This window comes from Rhinoderma darwinii, chromosome 5 (assembly GCF_050947455.1).
Source record: "Rhinoderma darwinii isolate aRhiDar2 chromosome 5, aRhiDar2.hap1, whole genome shotgun sequence".
Taxonomy (NCBI): domain Eukaryota; kingdom Metazoa; phylum Chordata; class Amphibia; order Anura; family Rhinodermatidae; genus Rhinoderma; species Rhinoderma darwinii.
In genome coordinates this window covers 273159135-273181120 of record NC_134691.1, presented here as the reverse complement: position 1 = coordinate 273181120, position 21986 = coordinate 273159135, and the positions used below count along the sequence as shown (strand labels likewise).

Here is a 21986-nt window from a genome sequence, read left to right as displayed (position 1 = left end):
CACACAGACCCTCTGTAGATGATGCCCCCCCCTGCAGATGATGCCACAGCCCCCTGTAGATGATGCCACACGCACCCCCTGTAGATGATGCCACACTCAACCCCCCTGTAGATAGTGCCACACTCTCCTCCTGATGGCCGCAGCCATGGGTCTGCGAGTGCTGGCCCCAGTCTCCTCCTTAGTAGACGCCAGCGCTCACTTCCGCCGGGTCCCGTAGGGTGCGCGTGCACGCTCGTGCCCGCTCTTAAAGGGGCGGCGTGCGCACCGGATTGTAATGTTTAATCATCCCATGAGTGTCCTGGACTATAAGAGTGGCCCAGCCCCTTGCTTCGATGCCTGAGCGTTTTTTGTCGTATCGTAGTTTGTCTATGCAAATGGTCTCCCAGTGTTTTCTAGTTCCCAGTGTTTCCTGTATCCTGTATACCGTGCTATCCTGGTCAAGTGCCATGCTGTGCTGTAGTCGTGCTGTGCTGTATTCCACGCCTGTCCTGCTACTCCACGCCTAACGTCTACCTGCTGCCTAGTCCCAGCCAAGCCTGCCTTGCTACTGCCTGAGCTGCCACAGGTACCCTATACGAATTATAGACTGTTACCTGCGCCCTGCTGGCCTGCTGCCATACCGTCAAGGTGGTACGGCCTAGTGGGTCCGCGAACCCTACGTGACAGTACGCTCAGGTCATGGACCCCGCTGGTCGATCCAAGACCAAGATGATGTCACAAGAGATGCGGACAGGTATGCTGGACCTCCGGTCTCGACAAGACCAACTCCTCCAGGCCTTCAACATTCTCGCATGTCGGCAGGAAGTACGAGCAGCTGTTCCTCCTACTACACCTCCTGGCACTACTGATCCTCTGACTACACCTCCTGGCAGTGTTGATTCTCATTTTTCTTTGCCACTTCCTGACTATGATGGAGACGCAGGTACCGGTCATAGATTTTTGAACCAGTGCCAGATCCACTTCAGCCTGTATTCAAGGGCATTTTGGTCTGATGGCGCAAGGGTCGCTTTCATCATCTCTCTTCTCACTGGCAAGGCCCTTGCATGGGCAAATCCTATCTGGAAGAGACAAGGACCAGACACACGTGACTTCCAGGGGTTCCTCCGGACATTTTGTACGGTGTTTGAGGAGCCTGGAGGAGTCTCCTCTGCAGCGGCTTCCTTGAAAAACCTACGTGAAGGAGACATCTCTGTGGGCGAGTACGCCATCCACTTCCGCACCCTGGCGGGAGAACTGTTGTGGAATAATGAGGCCATAGTGGCTACAATCTGGCATGGACTGTCTTCTAAAATTAAGGACGAACTTGCCGCTCGAGACCTCAAAGAACGGCTCCAAGAGGTTCATCGGGAGGGAGGTCTTCCTAGTCTGGTCCCTACCTTGCAGCAACACCTGCCGTCCTCAGTTGCCGATCCTCCTAAGGAGTCTGTGAGGATGGACCAATGTAAGCTATCTACCCAGGAGAGACAACGCAGACGCATTTCGGGACTCCGTCTTTATTGCAGCCTCGGAGGCCATCTTGTGCGTCTGTGTCACCAAAAGCCCCAAAGCCTAGGTTTGGTAGGAAAGACAACCTTGGGCAAAGAAGGACTGCCGTCTAAGTTGTCCATACCCGTGACCATAGTGTCCGGTGAGAAAACGCTTCATGTCTCTGCGTATCTGGACTCTGGATCCGCTGCTAATTTCATTTGTAGAGACCTGGTGGACCTTCTTCAATTACCCACTACCCCTCTGGAGAGACCATTGATGGTTGCATCGGTAAATGGACTACCTCTGCCAGACCCAGTTATAGCTGTGACCAAGCCGCTGAGGCTCCAAGTAGGGGCTCTGCACTCCGAACTTCTATCTTTCTATATCCTATCCAAGGCCGTTAACTCTGTGCTGCTGGGCCTGCCTTGGCTCCGACTACATGCCCCAGTCCTGGACTGGAACTCTGGAGAGGTACTCCAGTGGGGCCCCGAGTGTCACAGCCGTTGCCTGGTGCAGATTAGTTCGGCCCAGCCTCCTCTGCCTCGTCATTGGCAGGATTGCCTGGTCATTATGCTGCATTTTTGGACGTCTTCAGCAAAAGGGAGGCGGAGACGCTGCACCCACACCGGGCGTATGACTGTCCTATCGAGCTGATCCCTGGTGCATCCCTTCCCCGGGTAGGATATATACTCTCTCCTTGCCAGAGACTCTGTCTATGTGCGCCTATGTTAAAGAGAACTTGGAGAGGGGCTTCATACGGAAGTCTTCCTCCCCAGCAGGAGCTGGGTTCTTCTTCGTCAAAAAGAAAGGATTGCTCCCTGCGTCCTCGTATTGACTACCGGGGCCTCAACCAAATCACGGTGAAAAAAAAGTATCTGTTGCCACTGATCTCTGAATTGTTCCATCGTATCCGTGGTGCCAAGGTTTTTTCCAAACTAGACCTGCGTGGGGCTTACAATCTAATGCGGATTCGCCGTGGTGACGAATGGAAGACTGCATTTAACACCCGTGATGGACACTATGAATATCTAGTATTGCCCTTCGGCCTGTGTAATGCTTCTGTGGTCTTCCAGGAGTTCGTTAATGACATCTTCCGTGACCTCCTCTATGTTTGTGTTGTGGACTATCTTGATGACATCTTGATTTTTTCTCCAGATCCTATGACTCATCAGAGACATGTCCGTCAAGTTTTGCTGCGGTTAAGAGAGAATCGTTGGAGAAAGTTGGAGAAGTGCGTGTTTCAAAAGGATGCTCTACCCTTCCTGGGCTACATTGTCTCGAATAGAAGTCTCAAGATGGATCCTGAAAAGGTAAAGTCCGTCCTGGAATGGCCACACCCTCAAGGCTTGAGGGCCATACAGCGCTTTCTGGTATTCGCCTATTTTTACAGACAGTTTTGTGAGCACTGGCCCCAGTCTCCTCCTCAGGAGACGCCAGCGCTCACTTCCACTCACCTCGGCCGGGTCCCGTAGGGTGCGCGCGCACGCTCGTGCCCGCTCTCAAAGGGGCAGCAAGCACACCAGAGTTTAATGTTTAATCATCCCATGAGTGCCCTGGACTATAAGAGGGGCCCAGCTCCTTGCTACGATGCCTGAGCGTTGTTTGTCGTATCTTAGTTTGTCTATGCAAATGGTCTCCCAGTGTTTTCCAGTTCCCAGTGTTTCCTGTATCCCGTGCTATCCTGGTCAAGTGCCGTGCTGTAGTCGTGCTGTGCTGTATTCCACACCTGTCCTGCTACTCCACGCCTGACGTCTACCCGCTGCCTAGTCCCAGCCAAGCCTGCCTTGCTACTGTCCGAGCTGCCACAGGTACCCTATTAGAACTATAGACTGATACCTGCGCCCTGTTGGCCAGCTGCCATACCGCCAAGGCGGTATGGCCTAGTGGGTCCAAGAACCCTACGTGACATAGTGCCACATACTCCCCCTGTATATAGTGCCATATACTTCCCCTGTAGATAGTGCCACATACTCCCCCTGTAGATAGTGCCACATACTCCCCCTGTAGATAGTGCCACATACTCCCCCTGTAGATAGCCCCCACCTCCCTCCCTGCAGATAGAGCCATTGTGGCAGCGGAATCCCCGGCCAGGCGTCGGGAAGACTCTCGCCGGGGATTCCGGCACTCCAGGAGGAGCCCGACTTTATTGTCCATATATGGACAGTGACGTCGTCAGGCTCCCTCTATGAACGGAATCCCTGGCCAGGCATCGCCGATGCTCTGGCTGGTGATTCAGCTGCAGGAGGTGCCCCTGACGTAACTGCCCTTATATGGACAGTAAATTCATGGGCTACCCCTGGGGCGCCGGAATCTCCGCCCAAAGCGTTGCTGACACCCTGGCCTGGAATTTTGCTCATACACCGTGTTCCAAATTATTATGCACATTGGATTTAAGTGTCATAAACATTTAATTATTAGTTTTTCAATGAAACTCATGGATGGTATTGTGTCTTAGGGCTCTTTGGAGCATTGTAATCAATCTCAGACACATGTGATAATTAGTTTGCCTGGTGTGCCAATCAAAGGAAAACTACTTAAGAAGGACGTTCCACATTATTAAGCAGGCCACAGGTTTCAAGCAATATGGGAAAGAAAAAGGATCTCTCTGCTGCCGAAAAGCGTGAAATAGTGCAATACCTTGGACAAGGTATGAAGACATTGGATATTTCAAGAAAACTTAAGCGTGATCATCGTACCGTGAAAAGATTTGTGGCTGACTCAGAGCACAGACGGGTTCGTTCAGATAAAGGCATTATGAGGAAGGTTTCTGCCAGACAAATTAATAGGATTAGGAGAGCAGCTGCTAAAATGCCATTGCAAAGCAGCAAACAGGTATTTGAAGCCACTAGTGCCTCTGGAGTCCCGTGAACCTCAAGGTGTAGAATCCTCCAGAGGTTTGCAAGTGTGCATAAAGCTATTATTCGGCCACCCCTAAACAATGCTCACAAGCAGAAACGGTTGCAGTGGGCTCAGAAATACATGAAGACTAATTTTCAAACTGTGTTGTTTACTGATGAGTGCCGGGCAACCCTGGATGGTCCAGATGGATGGACTAGTGGATGGTTGGTGAATGGCCACCATGTCCCAACAAGGCTGCGACATCAGCAAGAAGGTGGCGGAGTCATGTTTTGGGCTGGAATCATGGGGAGAGAGCTGGTAGGCCCCTTTAGGGTCTCTGACGGTGTGAAAATGACCTCTGCAAAGTACGAGGAGTTTATGACTGACCACTTTCTTCCATGGCACAAAAAGAAGAACCATGCCTTCCATAGAAAAATTATCTTCACGCATGACAATGCACCATCTCATGTTGCAAAGAATACCCCTGTGTCATTGGCTGCTATGGGCATAAAAGCAGAGAAACTCATGGTGTGGCCCCCATGTTCCCCTGACCTCAACCCTATTGAGAACCTTTGGAGCATCCTCAAGCAAAATATCTATGAGGGTGGGAGGCAGTTCACATCAAAACAGAAGCTCTGGGAGGTTATTCTGACATCCTGCAAAGATATTCAAGCAGAAACTGTCCAAATACTCACAAATTCAATGGATGCAAGAATTGTGAAGGCGATATCAAAGAAGGGGTCCTATGTTAACATGTAACTTGGCCTGCTAAGTTTTTTTTTGATTGAAAGAGCTTTTGACTTCTTTAAATATAACCTCCAGATGCTGCAAATTCAACAAATTACCATTTTAGTTCTCTTTACAACCTTTAAAATGTTTTGATCTCTGTTGTGCATAATAATTTGAAACGGTGCATTTTGAGTTTTTTACTTCTAAAAAAAAAATCTGTTATCATTAGGAGATTTGTTCAATAAAATTTGCATTATACTCCAACGGTTGATGGCTTGAAGATTATACTGACTGTCATTTGCATCGACTATTTAGGAAAATCAGCAAAAAATAACATTTGCATAATAATTTGGAATGCAGAGTAGAGAGAGCCCTGACTTCACTGTCCATATAAGAGCAGTAGCATCGGCTTACCCCCAGCACACACAAAGGGAGAGTATAGCAAATTCTTAAATATAAATTGATTTATTGTTTCATTAGTAGCTGTATTTCATATATTATTTCACATAGAAAAGACAATCTTGCCGAAACATTTTAATGAGGCGACTTAAATAGACGTTTCCGCCAATCCACGGCCTTTGTCACTCTCGCTGTGAGAGGAAGAAAATTAGGCATTAATACAACCAGTCAGTATGATCTGTGTATCAATCAACATATTAATGTATAGAGATAACGGACATCTATAAAGTAGTAGATATATATATATATATATATATATATATATATATTATATATATATATATATATATATATATAAAGTGGTTGAAAATAGAACCATAACACGTATTGAAATTACTGCAAAGGAAAGTATAAGGATCGAGATAGCTAGCAGAGTAGATTTATCTGATACAATTACTCATATTGCAGCAATGACAGAAGTATAAAATGTATACAGTTCGTAATAATTTTATCATAAACTTGAATAGACAGGTGGAAGCGAGTGCATACCCCTCTTCAGCGAAGACCATACCATAAAATACCGGGGAAATGAGAACAGGCAGATTGAATGAAATTTACCTGTAGGTGTATAGAGGGTGAACATGGGTGTCTACCAGACATTCCTAAGAAAAACGGTAAGGCAAATGGAAACCATAGCATCCGTTTGCATTACCATTGATTTCAATGGTAATGTTTCCGTTGCAATTGGTTTCCATTTGTCTCCGTTCTGTAAGGTTTCCATTTTTTGGAGGAATCAATAGAGCGGTGGACTCATAGACTTTCTATTGAGACCATACACTCGGTGGACTGCCGATGAGAAACAAAGCGGAACAGCGCTCACCCGAGCCATTCTTCTGCTTCATTTAAGTGATTGGTGGGGGCCACAGCGCTTGGACCCCCACCGAGCAAAACTTCTGACATTACACATGACATGTTAATTTTTTTTTTAAAAGATTAGTTACACTTTAAAGAGAAGGTTTTTTTTTATTTGATGTGTTAAAGGCTCTGTGCACCTTTTAAAAACTACTTTTTGAGATACAGCTGCTTTATATCCTGTATACAGAGCAGCTATATGTAGGACTAAAACCTGTATCCGTCAGGTCAGCAGGACTAACGGGTTCAGTGACAGCGGGTCCTACGTGTCTCTGACACTTAAGGCTCGAGCTGTTATTTTTTTTTTCATAATCTGAATTTTTTATTAAGAATTCCAACAAGTACAGAGCAAACAAACCCAAGAAAAACATTTCAATATACATACATGTTATTTTTGCATTATCTATATTTCTCTCAGGTAAGACGTTAACATGCGTTACCCACACACCTTACCCACAAATTCACCTCTCAGAATATAGGCATTGTCTCTATTTGATAAGATTTCTTTATAAAAATATAATTAAAGCTTTGTGTAAAGTGTGTGTTATCCTTCCATTCCCACTAAAGGAGGGAGGAAGGAGAAAAGGGAAAGAGAGAGATAGGGAAAGACCCCGGAAATAGAAAGAAAAGGTTCCCCTCTCCCAGACAGGAGCCCCCAATTTAGCAGACTGCTTCTGGCCGACCCCTCTATGTGGGGGTTCCGCCTAGCCATTTAGCAACGTGTGGACCAGATTTGAAGGACGACCATGTACTCCACAGAGGTAGAACCGCACCAATGCGATCACTGTCCTCTGCAACCAGAGATTCCATTCGATATAAAGAGTCCATCTCCACTACCCATTCCACAACTGAGGGCGGCACGGTAGACTTCCAATGTCTAGGAATAACTGTTCGTGCCGCAGTCAGGAAATGCCTTAGCAGCCCCTTTCTAATACTCGGCAGAGGGCCCGGAATTAGAGATAGCAAAGCCATTTGAGGAGTGGGTACCAGCTGTGTGCCTTCCACTTCTGTATAGATTTCAAAAATCGCTTTCCAGAAGGTCTGCAAAACGTGACATGACCACCAGATGTGTAACATTGTTCCGGTCTCGGTCCCGCATCGCCAACACAAATCTGACACCTCAGGGTACATTCTGTTCAGATTCTGTGGGCAACGGTACCATCTTGTCAGGATTTTGACGATTTTTTCCTGTGCTTGACATGCTACCGGCATTTTGTGAGACAGAAAAAATATTCGATCCCACTCAGCCTGTGACAGGACTACTCCTAGTTCTCGCTCCCATGTGCTGACGTATGCAGGAGGCTGGTCATCACCGGCCTCTAAAAGTAAGGTATACAGGTTAGATATCACCCGATCCGGAGGCTCAGTTTGAAGCAACAACGACTCAAACGCTGTGCTAGTGCCGATATGTATCCCACCCGGTAGCGCCGAGCGTAAAAAGGTGGACAATTGGGCATGCTCCATCCAAGAAAGCTTCCTCCCCGGGCAAGTTCCTCGCAACTCGGACCAAGAAGGGAGCCTCCCCCCCTCCGACATTACCTGACATAATCTCGTGTGTTCCGAAGAGGACCATATCATAAACTCTTTCTTATTGACGGCTGGTAAAAATTCTGGGTTATCAAACGGCGGGCTAAGGAGTCCGGGTCTATGTGAAAGGCCCTTTCTAACCATCAGTCTGTCCCATAGAGTGAGGCAGTGCTGGGTCAGCAAGGGCAGGGTCGCAAGTGCCGGCCTATAATCAGGAAGAATCCATGACAGCGATCTAAGTGAGAGCGCGACTATAGATTGCTCAATCTCTACCCATTGTTTCTTGGGTCCATTATGAAACCAGTCCACCACCCTTGCGAGTACTGCGGCCTGATGGTAAGTGACCACGTCCGGGAGTCCCGCTCCCCCCTTCAATTTTGGACGGGATAATGACTTCATATTAAGGCGTGGCCTCAATGTGCCCCACACAAATTTCCGAAACGCTTTCTCCAATGCCTTAAAAAATGTTCCGGGGACTAATACTGGGAGAGCCTGAAACAGATATAAAAACCGAGGGAGGATGTCCATTTTGATTGCATTGATGCGGCCAAACCATGAGAGTTGCGCTCGATCATATGAAAGTAGATTTTTGAGAGTGGCTTGTAGTAACGGCTGATAATTGAGAGTGAAAAGATCCACCAGATCCCTGGGAATCTGAACTCCCAAATATTTGATTGACCTCGCCTGCCATTTAAAATTAAAAGATGACTTTAAAAGCTCCAGTGTCTCAGAAGATAAGGAGATGTTGAGTGCTTCAGTTTTCGTATAGTTTACTTTAAAGTTGCTGACCTGGCCAAATACTTCGAATTCTCTAATGAGTACTGGTAGGGAGATCACCGGGTTTGTCACGAAGAGCAAGAGATCATCCGCATATAGCGCCAACTTATGACAATCTCTACCTATTTCTATCCCTGTTATATCTGGGGAATTACGTATAGCCACCGCTAAGTGCTCCATTGTGATGACATAAAGCAATGGTGACAAGGGGCATCCCTGTCTAGTGCCGTTAGCGATCGAGAATCTTGTGGAAAGTATTCAGTTTGCCCTAACCCTTGCAGTAGGTGTCTGGTATAGGGACAGTATCTTATCTAGCATAATGGGGCCGATCCCAACCTGGGTCAACGCCGACTTCAGGAACCCCCAGTGTACCCGATCGAAGGCTTTTTCCGCGTCAACCGATATTAAACATGTGGGTAGCGACTTTTTCTGGACGTAGGAGATTAAGAGAGTGGTTTTATTGGTGTTATCCCTAGCCTCCCTATGTCGAACAAATCCCGCCTGATCTCCGTGAATACAACGTGGTAGGAGTGGGGCTAGTCTATTAGCAATAGCCTTAGAATAGTGTTTTACATCTACATTTATCAGGGAGATTGGACGGTAGTTAAAACATGCCAAGGGATCTTTCCCTGGTTTGGGGATCACAGTGATGGTTGCCGCCAACGTTTGCGGAGTGAATGGCACGGAGGTTGTAACTGCATTATATACCTTAGTCATATAGGGGAGAAGTTTATTAACAAAGGTTTTGTAAAAGGATGCCGGGAATCCATCCGGACCCGGACTTTTAACCGATGGAGCTGACTTTATGATTGCCTGTATTTCAGATTCCGAAAAGGCCTCCCCTAGTGAGGCCGTCTCGGTCTCCTCCAAAGTCGGCAGCGCCGTCTGCTCAACATAGGAATCAATCCTCCGTTGAAGGGCACTTGGAGACATGTCTGCCAAAGGCCCCCTGAGGTTGTATAGGGCCTGATAGTAGTCCTTAAATGTATTAACAATGTCTTCTGGCTTATGTTTGACCTCACCCTGTGTTGTTTTTATCGCCGGTATAAAGGATTGAGGGGCCCGTGGGTGTAATGAATTAGCTAATGCCCTCCCGCATTTGTTAGAATGTTCATATGCGAAACGCCTCATCCGGTCTCAAAACGACGCATGCGCCTGATCTAATAAATTCCTCAGCGCATTTCGAGCTTCTAGTAGCTCTGCTAAAGTCTGGGGGAGTTGGGACTGCTTGTGAGTGGTCTCTAAAGTCTGTATCTGGGACAAAAGCTTATCAATTTTGAAAGCCCGTTCCCTCTTCAATCTCGAGCCTTGCTGTATAAATATACCTCTTAATACACTTTTCAACGCCTCCCACTGAACCGGCAGAGGGGTGGAGTCTTCCTCATGGTGTCCAGAAACTCCGAGATGGATTTGTTAATTGCCGTTTGGCAAACCGCATCCCGTAAAAGATGGGGGTTCAACCGCCAATGCCATTCCCGCTGTTTAGTATCTGGGAAGATAAGAGACAAGTAAACCGGCGCATGATCCGCCCAAATCATAGTTCCAATCTGAGACTTCGGGGACCAGGAAAGTAGATGATGACTAATAAGAAACAAATCTATCCTGCTGTACATGTCATGTACTGGAGAATAAAAAGTGTAATCTCGTGTTTGGGGGTTGAGGATCCGCCAAATGTCCACCATTTGCATACCAAACAGTTTAGATTTAAGGGAAGCCAATTGAGAAGCGGGAACCGAGGATCTGCCCGAGGAGGCGTCTGCAACCCTGTCCATTGTGAAATTAAAGTCTCCTGCAGTTACCAATAGGCCTTCTGCAAATTTGGAGAGTTCCGTTAAGTAACTCTTGCATACGCGCACCTGGTCATGATTAGGAAGATACAAGTTCGCCACAGTAAACAGTCGCTCACATATTCGAAGCTTCAAAAATACATAACGCCCCTGAGTATCATATTGGGTAGCAACAACCGAGACCGGAGATTTATGTATAGCTATACTCACTCCTCTGGATTTCGCGTCAGGGTTGGTACTATGGAACCACTGCGTATAGTATCGATGTTTCAGAGTGGGCACATGGTCGGTCCTGAAATGAGTCTCCTGCAAAAGTAAAATCTGAACACGTTGTTTGTGCATATGATGTAGAATTTGCGTGCGTTTTTGCGGGGTATTAAATCCCCGAACATTTAATGAGCAACATTTTAAAGGCTCCATCTGGGAAAGAGGAGGAAGGGTAAGAGGAGACAGGAAAAGAAAGAGTAAGTGAACTAATGGATTCACTACAGACAGTGATCCAGCCCCAAAACTACTCTGTTTAGGGGAAAGAAATTAAAGTAAAGTGTTCAACCGAACACGCCCTAAGTGTGGGTTTGACTGGACTATGGAAGAAGGAAGCTCCCAACCAACTCCCAAATACCCGACTCCTTGTATAGACACACATGTATATTATCACATTATCACACAACAATGAACCAACAACCCGTAACTGGCTCTTATAAGCCTAGCACCATTGATCTTCATTAAGGGAATCCGCCCCTTAGCTACTATAACCTGTATTGTGTCTAAATGGTTCTCCTTGCCATATAGGTACGTATATATCCACTGCTATTCCGACTATACCGCCATTTATCTAATCCCGACTAGGTTCTCAGGTTCTCATCCTGGGGGGGGGGGGGGCTCGGTGTGTCACTCCCGAGCCTATCACGCTGGATCTATTTATATGCCATTAGCTCCATCAACTCCCTCCCACCACATCTCGGGGGTCTGCCGACATGATGCGAGGTGATCCCCATAGACCCAATTGACCCCTTGTCAGAGAGGAGGAATGCATCCCTGATCCCTTACTTGTTGCTTGTTCTAATCTGTAATGCACACATAAATCCCCAATGCAGTCCCCTTCCCCCACCTCTCCAATGCAGCATAATAGAACATAAAACAGTAAAAAGTAACCCCAACCACTCCTTGTCAGCGGAGCGTAATGTTCCAGCATCTTATTCCAGCAATCTTGACCTGTTCAGGCCCGACGTCGAGGTAGCCACCATCTGTGCTTCATCTAGACAATTCTGCAGGGCAGGCCAGTCTTGTAATATGTCTGGCAGAGGGGCAATTTCTCGGGACCCGCGGAACTGAGTCCAACATATGCGACCATAGCTGTCTTAACCGCTGTATAACTCAGTAAGACACCATAGAGGCGGCCGGCGACGCATCAAAGGAGCAATCTCAAGATTCCTGAGAGTCATGAGCGGGAACTCCTGGGCCCTGCACTCTTCTGCGTCTCGCAGGGGCTGAGGAGTGATCCATCCGGTGATTTCGTCTTGGTGTGCGTTGTGGCATGGGAGGAAAATACGGCCACTCTGGGATGGAAATCTGTGGGAGATCTAGTGCCGCGAGGAAATCAGGAATATCTTCCGGTGAATAGACTGTATACAAGGAAGATCCCCGGCGAACTTGCAGTTGGAAGGGGTATCCCCATGAATACTGGATATCTTTTTCCCTGAGTGCGACCATTAGGGGTCTCAGAGCTCTCCTTTTTGCTAAAGTGGAACGAGAAAGATCCGCCAGTAATTGCACTGGAGCCCCGTCAAAGTCCAGTGTACCCCTGTTACGGGCTTGCCTCATGATAGATTCCTTAAGTTGGAAATAGTGGATTCTACACACCACATCACGCGGTCTGGCCAAATCCGTGCTTTTTGGGCCCAGGGTGCGGTGCGCTCTATCAATTTCCACCGGAGAATCCACAGGTCTTTCCAGCAGCATGTTAAATATCCCCTGCAACGTGTGAACGAGATCCTGGGGCCCCGTAGCTTCTGAGATACCCCTGACTCTAATATTGTTTCTCCTATTTCTGTTCTCTGCATCATCCGTCATATCAAACAGCATTTGTATATGTGTAGAGTGTTGATCCAATAAAATTTGTTGGGAGGCCTGATGCTGCTGCAGCTCCTGTGATTGCACTTCAATAGCTTCCACCGATTCATTAATATGTGTAATGTCCTCTTTGAGGGACCGGATATCGTTTTTGCATACTGCTTCAAGGCGGGAAATGTAGCCCTCCATATCTTGTTTAGTGGGTATGACCGCCATTTGTGTCGTTAATGCCTGCAGCTCAGGGCTCATACTACGGTGTAATATCGGGTTAGAGGCTGACTCACCCCTCTGAGATTCCAACAAGCTTTCCTGCGGCTGGTCTGGAGGAGTTGCCGTTCCCCGAGGCGGCGTCCCTGAGGTGCCAGTGCGGTCCGCCATCTTGGAAAGCAGGCCTGAATCCGCGAAATAATGAGGTATACCGCTCCTCGTTCTTGTCTGATCGCTTCTTGCGGGTGTCGGGGGTTTGGTGCGTGATCCCTTTCGCATTAGTGCGATGTGTGTCGCAAATAGACGCTGTTAATCGGGTTTGGGAGCAGTCGGAGAGCTGGAGCTCTTACACCACGCGTCTCACCAGTTCCATGTCCAGGCCACGCCCCCAAGGCTCGAGCTGTTATTAATCACATCTACTACGGTTTTATATTTGAAAAAAATTAGTTTTAATAAAAGTTCAAAGAAGAAAAGCTTTGTTTAGGCGTCTCGAAAGGGATAAGGGGATTGTGGGGTTGCATTGCGTGTAAGGGAAAAGGTGGTGGCCCATGTTGTGTCAACAGCCCTGGGCCCATGGTACACTTAATCTGCCACTGGATGCAACATATTTATTAAGAGGCGTTCGTCTCTTAATAAATGTGTCGCTTCTTACTCTAGCTAATTAGTTATTAAGACTGGCTTATGAAACCTGAGTCTTAATAAATCTGCCCCACAGTAATCTTATAAAACAGCCCTAAAAACTGTCTAAAACCATCATCACCAGCAATTGTAATGCTGGGGCTGACAGGAGCACCCAGCGCCAAAGCCGTCCGTACTTACTCTTGTCAGCCTCTTCCTACTCTGAACTACGTTTCGCAATAGCGTACATTTATCTTCAGGCTCTGCTGACTGGCTGCTGACATGCTGCTTCCAGGAATAAAATCTAGGGGGTGAACAAACAATAATACCACACACACTTTTAGCCACATAAGTAATAACTGTAGGATGGAGTCAGCAGAGGCATCAAACCCCCAATCAGACTCCAAAATAAATTCAGACCCCAGACCCTCGAAATAAATCAGACATCAGACCAAACCCCCTATATTGATCAGACTTCAAACTACCTTAATAAATCATACCTCAGACCAGACCTGCTATAAACAAATCAGAACCCAGACCAGACCCACTAAATATATCTTACCCCAGACCAGACACCCTAAACCAATCGAACACTAGAGCAGGACAAAAAAAAAATTAAGACCCCAGACATCACAGTGGCATTTACTTATTGATCCTCTCTTCCGGGTCCTTTCTCCTCCAGGTGCCAACGCACACACGCCCTGGCGCTGTTGGTGTCAGAACTTAGAGCAGCGACTGCACCTGTGGGATGTTATATATTGGATTTGATTTGCATGATGCAAATCTAATCCACTAAATAACAGCCTATATATATATATATATATATATATATATATATATATATATATATATATATATAAGAAAACAAAATTAAAAGGAATCATCATAGATGTCTGGGGGATCGAAACCCATCGGACCCCGTGGAACTGCAAGGGTTCAAAAACACAACATCCTGTCAGCCATCACCTCACATCCTTCCATTAGTTCAGAACTCCAAACTCCTGTATAATGGAAGAGTCATCATCCTAAAGAACAATGGCAGGAGAGTTCTGGAATTAAAGAAAACATATGAAGCAGCCGCAGTAGTCATATGTCCACCTCCGCTTTCAGGCATTTTCCGTAAGATAGTTGGGAATTCCACAATCAGAAATTTCCTGAATCCAAAAATAAGGTAAACTCTAAGGGCCTTTTCACATCTGTGTTGGAGGCTTTGTTAGCGGCTCCCGATGCAAATCCGCCCGAAAATACCTGGAAAAAATGCTGCGCTATTGTCTCCAGTAAAACCACAGACACCCCGATGGAAACCCAACGGAACCCATTAAAGTCAATGGGTTCCGTTGGCCACTGGTGGGGTCTGTCGAACAACGGAAATTTTCCTTGTTCTGCCCCTCTGACATAGCAGAACAATGAAAATACCAACGCAGATGTGAACAGGCCCATGGCTGACGTGGTGAAATTGTCTTTTAATGAGGGCAATATAACACTGTGTGGAGGCCAGGACACCCTATCACTGTTTATGGGGGAACTCTGGCTATTTGGGGCGGGTCTTATACTATGTGCCTCGCATCTGAACTCTCTCAACTCTTCCTGGAATTAAAGAGTTGACAATATCCCTTCAGGACCGAGGAGATGAGATGTTCACGTCTTCTATAAGCGACATAGGAGTTTATCGCTCCCATAAGCCGCTGGCTCCTGAGGTAATATGTAGCGGTACAGTTACGGGGCCTCCCCACAGAAGTTCAGCCAGTGCCATGTATAGAAGCATCGCTCACAGCCAGGAAGGGGGCTGCACTCGGGCGGAGCAGCAGCGGGGTCAGTGCCGGCCCCTCCACAAGTGGAATCCGCATCCTCGTCGTCCTCCCCGCTGCCCCATCCCGCCGCCGCTGTCCCGCCTGCACACTATAGAGGACTGCGGGGAGCAGCATCATGTCTCAGCACAACGTATCTGTGATCCGGACCACGGCCAGCAGCAGTAACGTGCAGCACCCCAGCCCGGGGCTCATAGACAGAGGCTACCCCCGCTCCAGCGCCGCCACCCTCAAGTTGTGCCAGGCGGTAAGGACGGATAGAGATGTCTGTGTGTTATGTGATAGTCCAGCGGTGTGTATGGGGCTTTCTAAAGTCCTACATTTGATGGCGGACTTCGGTAGTTCCCAGCATAACCACTTGTAGCAGCTTCACCCAAAGTTTCAGAGCCTGAAAAGGAAACTAATGTGCTACATACATGGTGGGATTGTGAACTTCAGAATGTAAGATGGTTGGCAAGTTTTATGGGGTCATTGCTGGTTGGCACATTGCTATGGGGGCATTTGTGGCTGATATGGGGAAATACGTTACTGATACTGTAAGGCTGTATTCACACAGAGTTTTTTTGCTGGAGGAAAATTCTGCCTCAAAATTCCGTTTGCGATTTTGAGGCCGATTTTTTTTTTTCCTTCCTGCACGGATTTTCGCGGTGTTTTTTGCCCGTGGCCATTGAGTGCTACGGGCAAAAAACTCAGTGAAATATTCTCTCTCTGCCTCCCATTGATGTCAATGGGAGGTCAGAGGCGTAAACGCGCAAAGATAGGGTATGTTCCTTCTTTCTCCCGCGAGGCGGTTTTACCGCTTGCGGGGGAGAAAACCGCCTCCGCCTCCCATTGAAATCAATGGGAGGCATTTTAGGGCCGTTTTTGACGAGATTTGCGGCGCGGTTTCCGCGTCAAATAACTCGTTAAAACAACAGTGTGAACATAGCCTTAAAGAGGCTCTGTCACCAGATTTTGCAACCCCTATCTGCTATTGCAGCAGATCGGCGCTGCAATGTAGATTACAGTAACGTTTTTATTTTTAAAAAACGAGCATTTTTGGCCAAGTTATGACCATTTTTGTATTTATGCAAATGAGGCTTGCAAAAGTACAACTGGGCGTGTTGAAAAGTAAAAGTACAACTGGGCGTGTATTATGTGCGTACATCGGGGCGTTTTTACTTCTTTTACTAGCTGGGCGTTCTGACGAGAAGTATCATCCACTTCTCTTCAGAACGCCCAGCTTCTGGCAGTGCAGCACTGTGACGTCACTCACAGGTCCTGCATCGTGTCAGACGAGCGAGGACACATCGGCACCTGAGGCTACAGTTGATTCTGCAGCAGCATCAGCGTTTGCAGGTAAGTAGCTACATCGACTTACCTGCAAACGCCGATGCTGCTGCAGAATCAACTGTAGCCTCTGGTGCCGATGTGTCCTCGCTCGTCTGACACGATGCAGGACCTGTGAGTGACGACACAGCGTGATCTCTGGAGAACACGCTGTGTGTCTGCACTGCCAGAAGCTGGGCGTTCTGAAGAGAAGTGGATGATACTTCTCGTCAGAACGCCCAGCTAGTAAAAGTAGTAAAAACGCCCCGATGTACGCACATAATACACGCCCAGTTGTACTTTTACTTTTCAACACGCCCAGTTGTACTTTTACTTTTAAACACACCCACTTGGACTTTTGCAAGCCTCATTTGCATAAATACAAAAATGGTCATAACTTGGCCAAAAATGCTCGTTTTTTAAAAATAAAAACGTTACTGTAATCTACATTGCAGCGCCGATCTGCTGCAATAGCAGATAGGGGTTGCAAAATCTGGTGACAGAGCCTCTTTAAGGAGGCATCTGTAGCTGGCACCAGGGGTGTAGCTAAAGGCTCATGGGCCCGGGTGCAAAAGTTCTTCTTGCCCCCCTCCCCCACTTTCTCTTCATGGCCAGCGGCCCACACCTTTCAGCTGATTTGGCAGCATCTGGCTGATATACTGTTTGCTGCTGATTTGCGGTGTGTATTCCGCATTGCAGATCCGCAGCAATACGCAGTACAATACAAGTGGATGGAGTTTTCAAAACCCCATCCACATGTAGCGGAAAAAAAATCTGAGCATGCTGCAGGTTTTCACAGCTGATTTCAGCTTTTGCAATGCAGAGGCACCTGCGGCAAATTCGCTGTTAAATCTGCATCGGATTCTGCGTACGCAGCTTTTAATGCAGATGCGTTGTGGATTTGCTGAGAAGTTTGCGGAAATCGTCTGCCACATCTGAACATGCCCTTATGGAGCCATTTGTAGCTCGCTCTCTTACTGCTGGATTCACACAGGATGGAAATGCTACAAAAGGGTGAAATCTGCAGTGAACATCCAGTACAGAACGTGCATTCTCCGGATTTCAAAATCTTCAGAGTACTCTGAATTTCGTATGATAAACCTTCAGCAGCATGTGGATGGGATTTGTTCAAATCTTATCCACATGGCCCAGGCTGTAATCTGCTGTGGATTTTCTGCACGGAAAATCTGCAGCATTTCTATTGTGGGGGGGGGGGGGGGGGGGAATGTGCATCTGCACTGACGGGGTTTGTTCTATCTATGAGTACAGCATCCTCCTTGTATGTCTTGTACATATCTTATTATCTGGTGTGTAGGTATAGAGGAGTTTAGTGAGTTGTTGTTAGATAACAGCCCACACAGCTATTCGCCCACTTCCTCTACACAGTGCTGACTCCATGCTGTCACTTACTGAACAGGAGGATTGCTGAAACCTGTCACTTCTCTTGCTGGTCTGTGAGCAGTATTCTTCAACATATTGCATGAAACTCACAGAATCCGTTTTCGCGTGATTATAACGATTATTGCATAGTCTAAATTCCCAAAAAGACCAATGATAAAATTAATAGTTGATCAGAATTGATTGTGCATACATAAAAGGTATTAGCGGTATCGGTAAAAGGAAATTATGCTTGTCCGATGTTTGTTTATATTAAAGATCGGTGTGTGTGAAAATGTAGCATATGTACAATGATCGTACCAATGGAAACATCCATCATATACTCATCACGATTTTTCAAACCACCGATAGATGCTTGAGACCACTACCACTGGTCTTTCCATCCCAGCTGCACCAGGGTTTAGACCCCAGCTCTCTTAGGGTATGTTCACACGGCGGGGGTCCGTAACGGCTGAAATTACGGGGATGTTCCAGCCTGAAAACATCCCCGTAATTTCAGCCGTACCGGCATGTGCAGGCGCTTGAACGCCGCGTCAATTACGGCCGTAATTAGCGCTGCTATTCATTGGAGTCAATGAATAGCGGCTCCAATTACGGCCAAAGAAGTGACAGGTCACTTCTTCTACGCGGGCGTCTATTTACGCGCCGTCATTTGACAGCGGCGCGTAAATATATGCCTCGTGTGAACAGACAAACGTCTGCCCATTGCTTTCAATGGGCAGATGTTTGTCAGCGCTATTGAGGCGCTATTTTCAGACGTAATTCGGGGCAAAAACGCCCGAATTACGTCCGTAAATAGGCCGTGTGAACATACCCTTACAAAGTCTATGGGGCTGACGGAGACGGGCAAGCACAGTGATTGACTTTCATTACCGATGCAGGCAGGGTAACACCGCAATCTTTGGACGCACGACCTGTGTCTTAGGCAAAGTCGCCATGTAACCCTAGCCTTATTGTACGGGCTATGGTCGTGCGGATTCCAAATAAGCATGTATTTTATTGTTTTGGGATTGAAATAATTTAATTTCATGTAAAAAAAAAAATAATGCATGTTTTGTTAGTTTTATTAGGCTGTGTTCACATTACACCACTACGTTAAGTGTATGTGTCAGGAAAGCATTTTTTTCTGCTGTATAAAATTGCTTAGAAGACCTATTCTATACAAATGGATACAGTAAAAAAAAACAACGCATACCACGTTTAATGTTTTTACTGTGGGATCCCATTAGTGACGTATGCCTATACAGTGGCATACATCGCAGCCCTCTGTCCGAGGTATAAAGTGGTATTTGTCGCTGGAACATCCCCGACCCCTCAGAGTGCCCACATAGTGATGTTAGGAGCTTCCCCAGGGCCTGAGTCTCCAGGCAGAGTGCTTTCTGCGGACCTGTGCACGAAGCTCCAGTGACTTAACGGTCTATGTATGGACATTATCGTCACTTGAGCCTCCAGAATTGTATGTTTAATGTATACCTCTGGGGGGTGCCATTGAGCGGCATCTATTACCCATAGGCTCTCATTTAAAAGAAAGTTTACCACACAGTATAAATATTTTTGCTGGATCCCTGAGGGTGGAATAGCATAGTCTACAGCGCTTTTCCGCCTTTAATTAAAAAAAAAAAGCTATACCAACCCGATGGAGTTCAAACGGACGCTCTTTTGGCTTCCGTTGGGCTAATGGAGCCTATGGTTTATTGTGTACGTCGGGAGCTTTCCTAATGTACGTGAAAAGCGTAGAGAAAAAAGGTGATGTTCAGGGGGCCTTACTTCGCTCACAGGCAATATGGCCGGGCAACCCTGGGGTCTCGCATCTGTCTCTGCTCTCAACATTTATTGCGGCATACAAGATATGAAGAGTATGGGCAGCACAGAAGCTCGGCGGTTATCTCCTGTTGTCTTGCAGCACTGGGGTACTCGGATTGAATCCGCCAAGAACGACATCTTTGAGGAGTTTGTATGTTCTCCCCTTGTTGGGGTTGGTTTTCTCTAGATGCTTCTGATTCCTCTCACACTCTTATCTGTAGTGAGGCTCAGAATCTAAATTCCCTATCTGTATATTTTTGAGCGATGGCAACTTATGTACATCGCTGTGGAGTATGTTGGAGCTGTATACATAAAATAAAGATTATGCTTATTTTACGGCTACTACCTGTCGCTCCTGATGCGCATACTTGTCATAGGTCGTCAAGAGGTTAAAGCGGTTGTACAATACCAGAAACAAATAGCTGTTTTTCCCGAAACTGCTTTCCGTTTGTTCGTAGGCTATCTCTGGTGTTGTAGTTCAGCTCCACTGACTTAAATGGAGATGAGCTGCAATACCAGACACAGCCCATGGGCAGACGTGGCGCTGTTTCTGGGAGAAAACAGCAAACTTTATTCTTTTTAGTCCTGGACAACCCCTTTAACCCGTTAGTGACCGACCCATCGTGTTTCTACGTCGGTCACTAACGGGCTTTATTCCGATGCCATAGACTTTTTACGTCGCGGCATCGGAATAAGTTTACAGAGCAGGGAGCTGTCAGATCTCCCTGCTCTCAGCTGCTAGAGGCAGCTGAGGGCTGGGAGCATCCCTGCTCTGCCATGTGAGATATTAGTATCGATCTCACACGTTTAACCCCTCAGATGCGGTGCGCAATAGCGAGCACCGCATCTGAGTGGTTTTGGAGAGAGGGAGGGAGCTCCCTCTCTCTCCCACCGACACCCGGCGATACGATCGCCGAGTGTCTGTGTCTCTAATGGCAGCCGGGGGTCTAATAAAGGCCCCAGGCTGCCTGGAGTGAATGCCTGCTAGATCAATTATTTCAGCTGGGGATGTTTATTATGTCTATGCTTCTATCTTTACCTATTGTTGATCTTGTTCCTCATAATTCACAAGCTCAATCGTCCTTTCCAGTAACTTTCCAGTTTAAAGAAAGGCTTGATTTTGTGGAGTAATAGGCTGTGTCAGCATATCTGGTAGGGTTAAGGAACACTTTCTCCATCCATCATTATTAAAAGCTATGTACATCTTCAAAATGTTAGTTTTTTTTTGTTTTTGTTTTTTAACCAATCACACTGATGCACAATTTATATATAAAAAAAAAAATGTACATAGCCTTTAATACTTACCATTGAGGCCCAATATTTAGATTTGAACGGTTTCCTCTGCTGTGACATCATGTGACTGTGCACCTGTTTTATGTTACGGATGATGATTCTGAACAATAATGTTGCAGGAGGTAAATTTTCTCAAGTCTTATGAGTTTTACAAACACTTTGTTGGGTTTACCAGAGGTTTAACAGCTCCGTATTTTCAGACTTTCTTGATTTTGTGTGCACATACCCTTAGTCGTAATTTTATTTATTTTTTCAGTCGACATAGCCGTATAAGGCCTCATGCACACGACCGTAGCCATGTGCACAGCCGTGATTTTCAGGTCGGCCTGCCCCGGAGTGTCACCCGCAAGCCACCTGCAAATCACGGGCCGTGAACATGGCCATGTCCTTTATTTCGTATGAGCCCGGACCGCAGAACACGGCCGTAATAAGACATGTCCGTTCTTTCTTACGCTCCAGGCTCCTGGGCCATGCATGGATCGTGGAAACCACGGTCCTGTGCATGGCCCCATAGAAATGAATGGGGCCACAATTCTCCCATGGATTTTCGGGGGAATTGCGTCCGCAAAAGCACGTTCGTGTGCATGGGGCCTAAAGGCTTGTTTTTTGTGGGACGAGTTGTATTTTTCAATTGCATCATTTTTGGGTGCCTATAATATATTGATTAACTTTTTTATTTTAGGAAAGAATTGAAAATAAACCGCTATTCCAGCATTGTTTTTCACGTTATAAATTTACACCGTTCACTATGCGGCGCAAATAACATGTTACCTTTATTCTATGGGTCGGCATGATTATGGGGATGTAAAATACGTAAAGGTTTTATGTTTTCCTACGTTTGCAAAACAAAAACCCTTTAAAATATAAATAAAAATGACTTTTTTTTGCATCGCCGCATGTGTAGTTCTCATTGCTAGTATTTTGGGGTACATGGGACTTATGGATTAACTTTTATTTTATTTTTTATGGTGGGCATGGGAGAAAAAAAGTAATTTTGCCATTGTTTTTTTTGGACGCCCCGGCGGTTTAATACGTTAACTTC

At 46.6% G+C, this 21986-nt stretch overlaps 1 protein-coding gene across 1 annotated transcript in view; it reads left to right on the top strand.

Annotated features, from left to right (window-relative positions):
* The first annotated feature begins 14838 nt into the window (after positions 1 to 14838).
* The window catches only part of CMTM7 (CKLF like MARVEL transmembrane domain containing 7), a 50879-nt gene continuing 43731 nt past the window's right edge, over positions 14839 to 21986 (top strand). Inside the window, exon 1 of the mRNA XM_075828606.1 lies at positions 14839 to 15389. Coding sequence (XP_075684721.1) covers positions 15261 to 15389 — 129 coding nt within the window. The 5' untranslated portion in view covers positions 14839 to 15260. The remainder of the gene's footprint in view (positions 15390 to 21986) is intronic.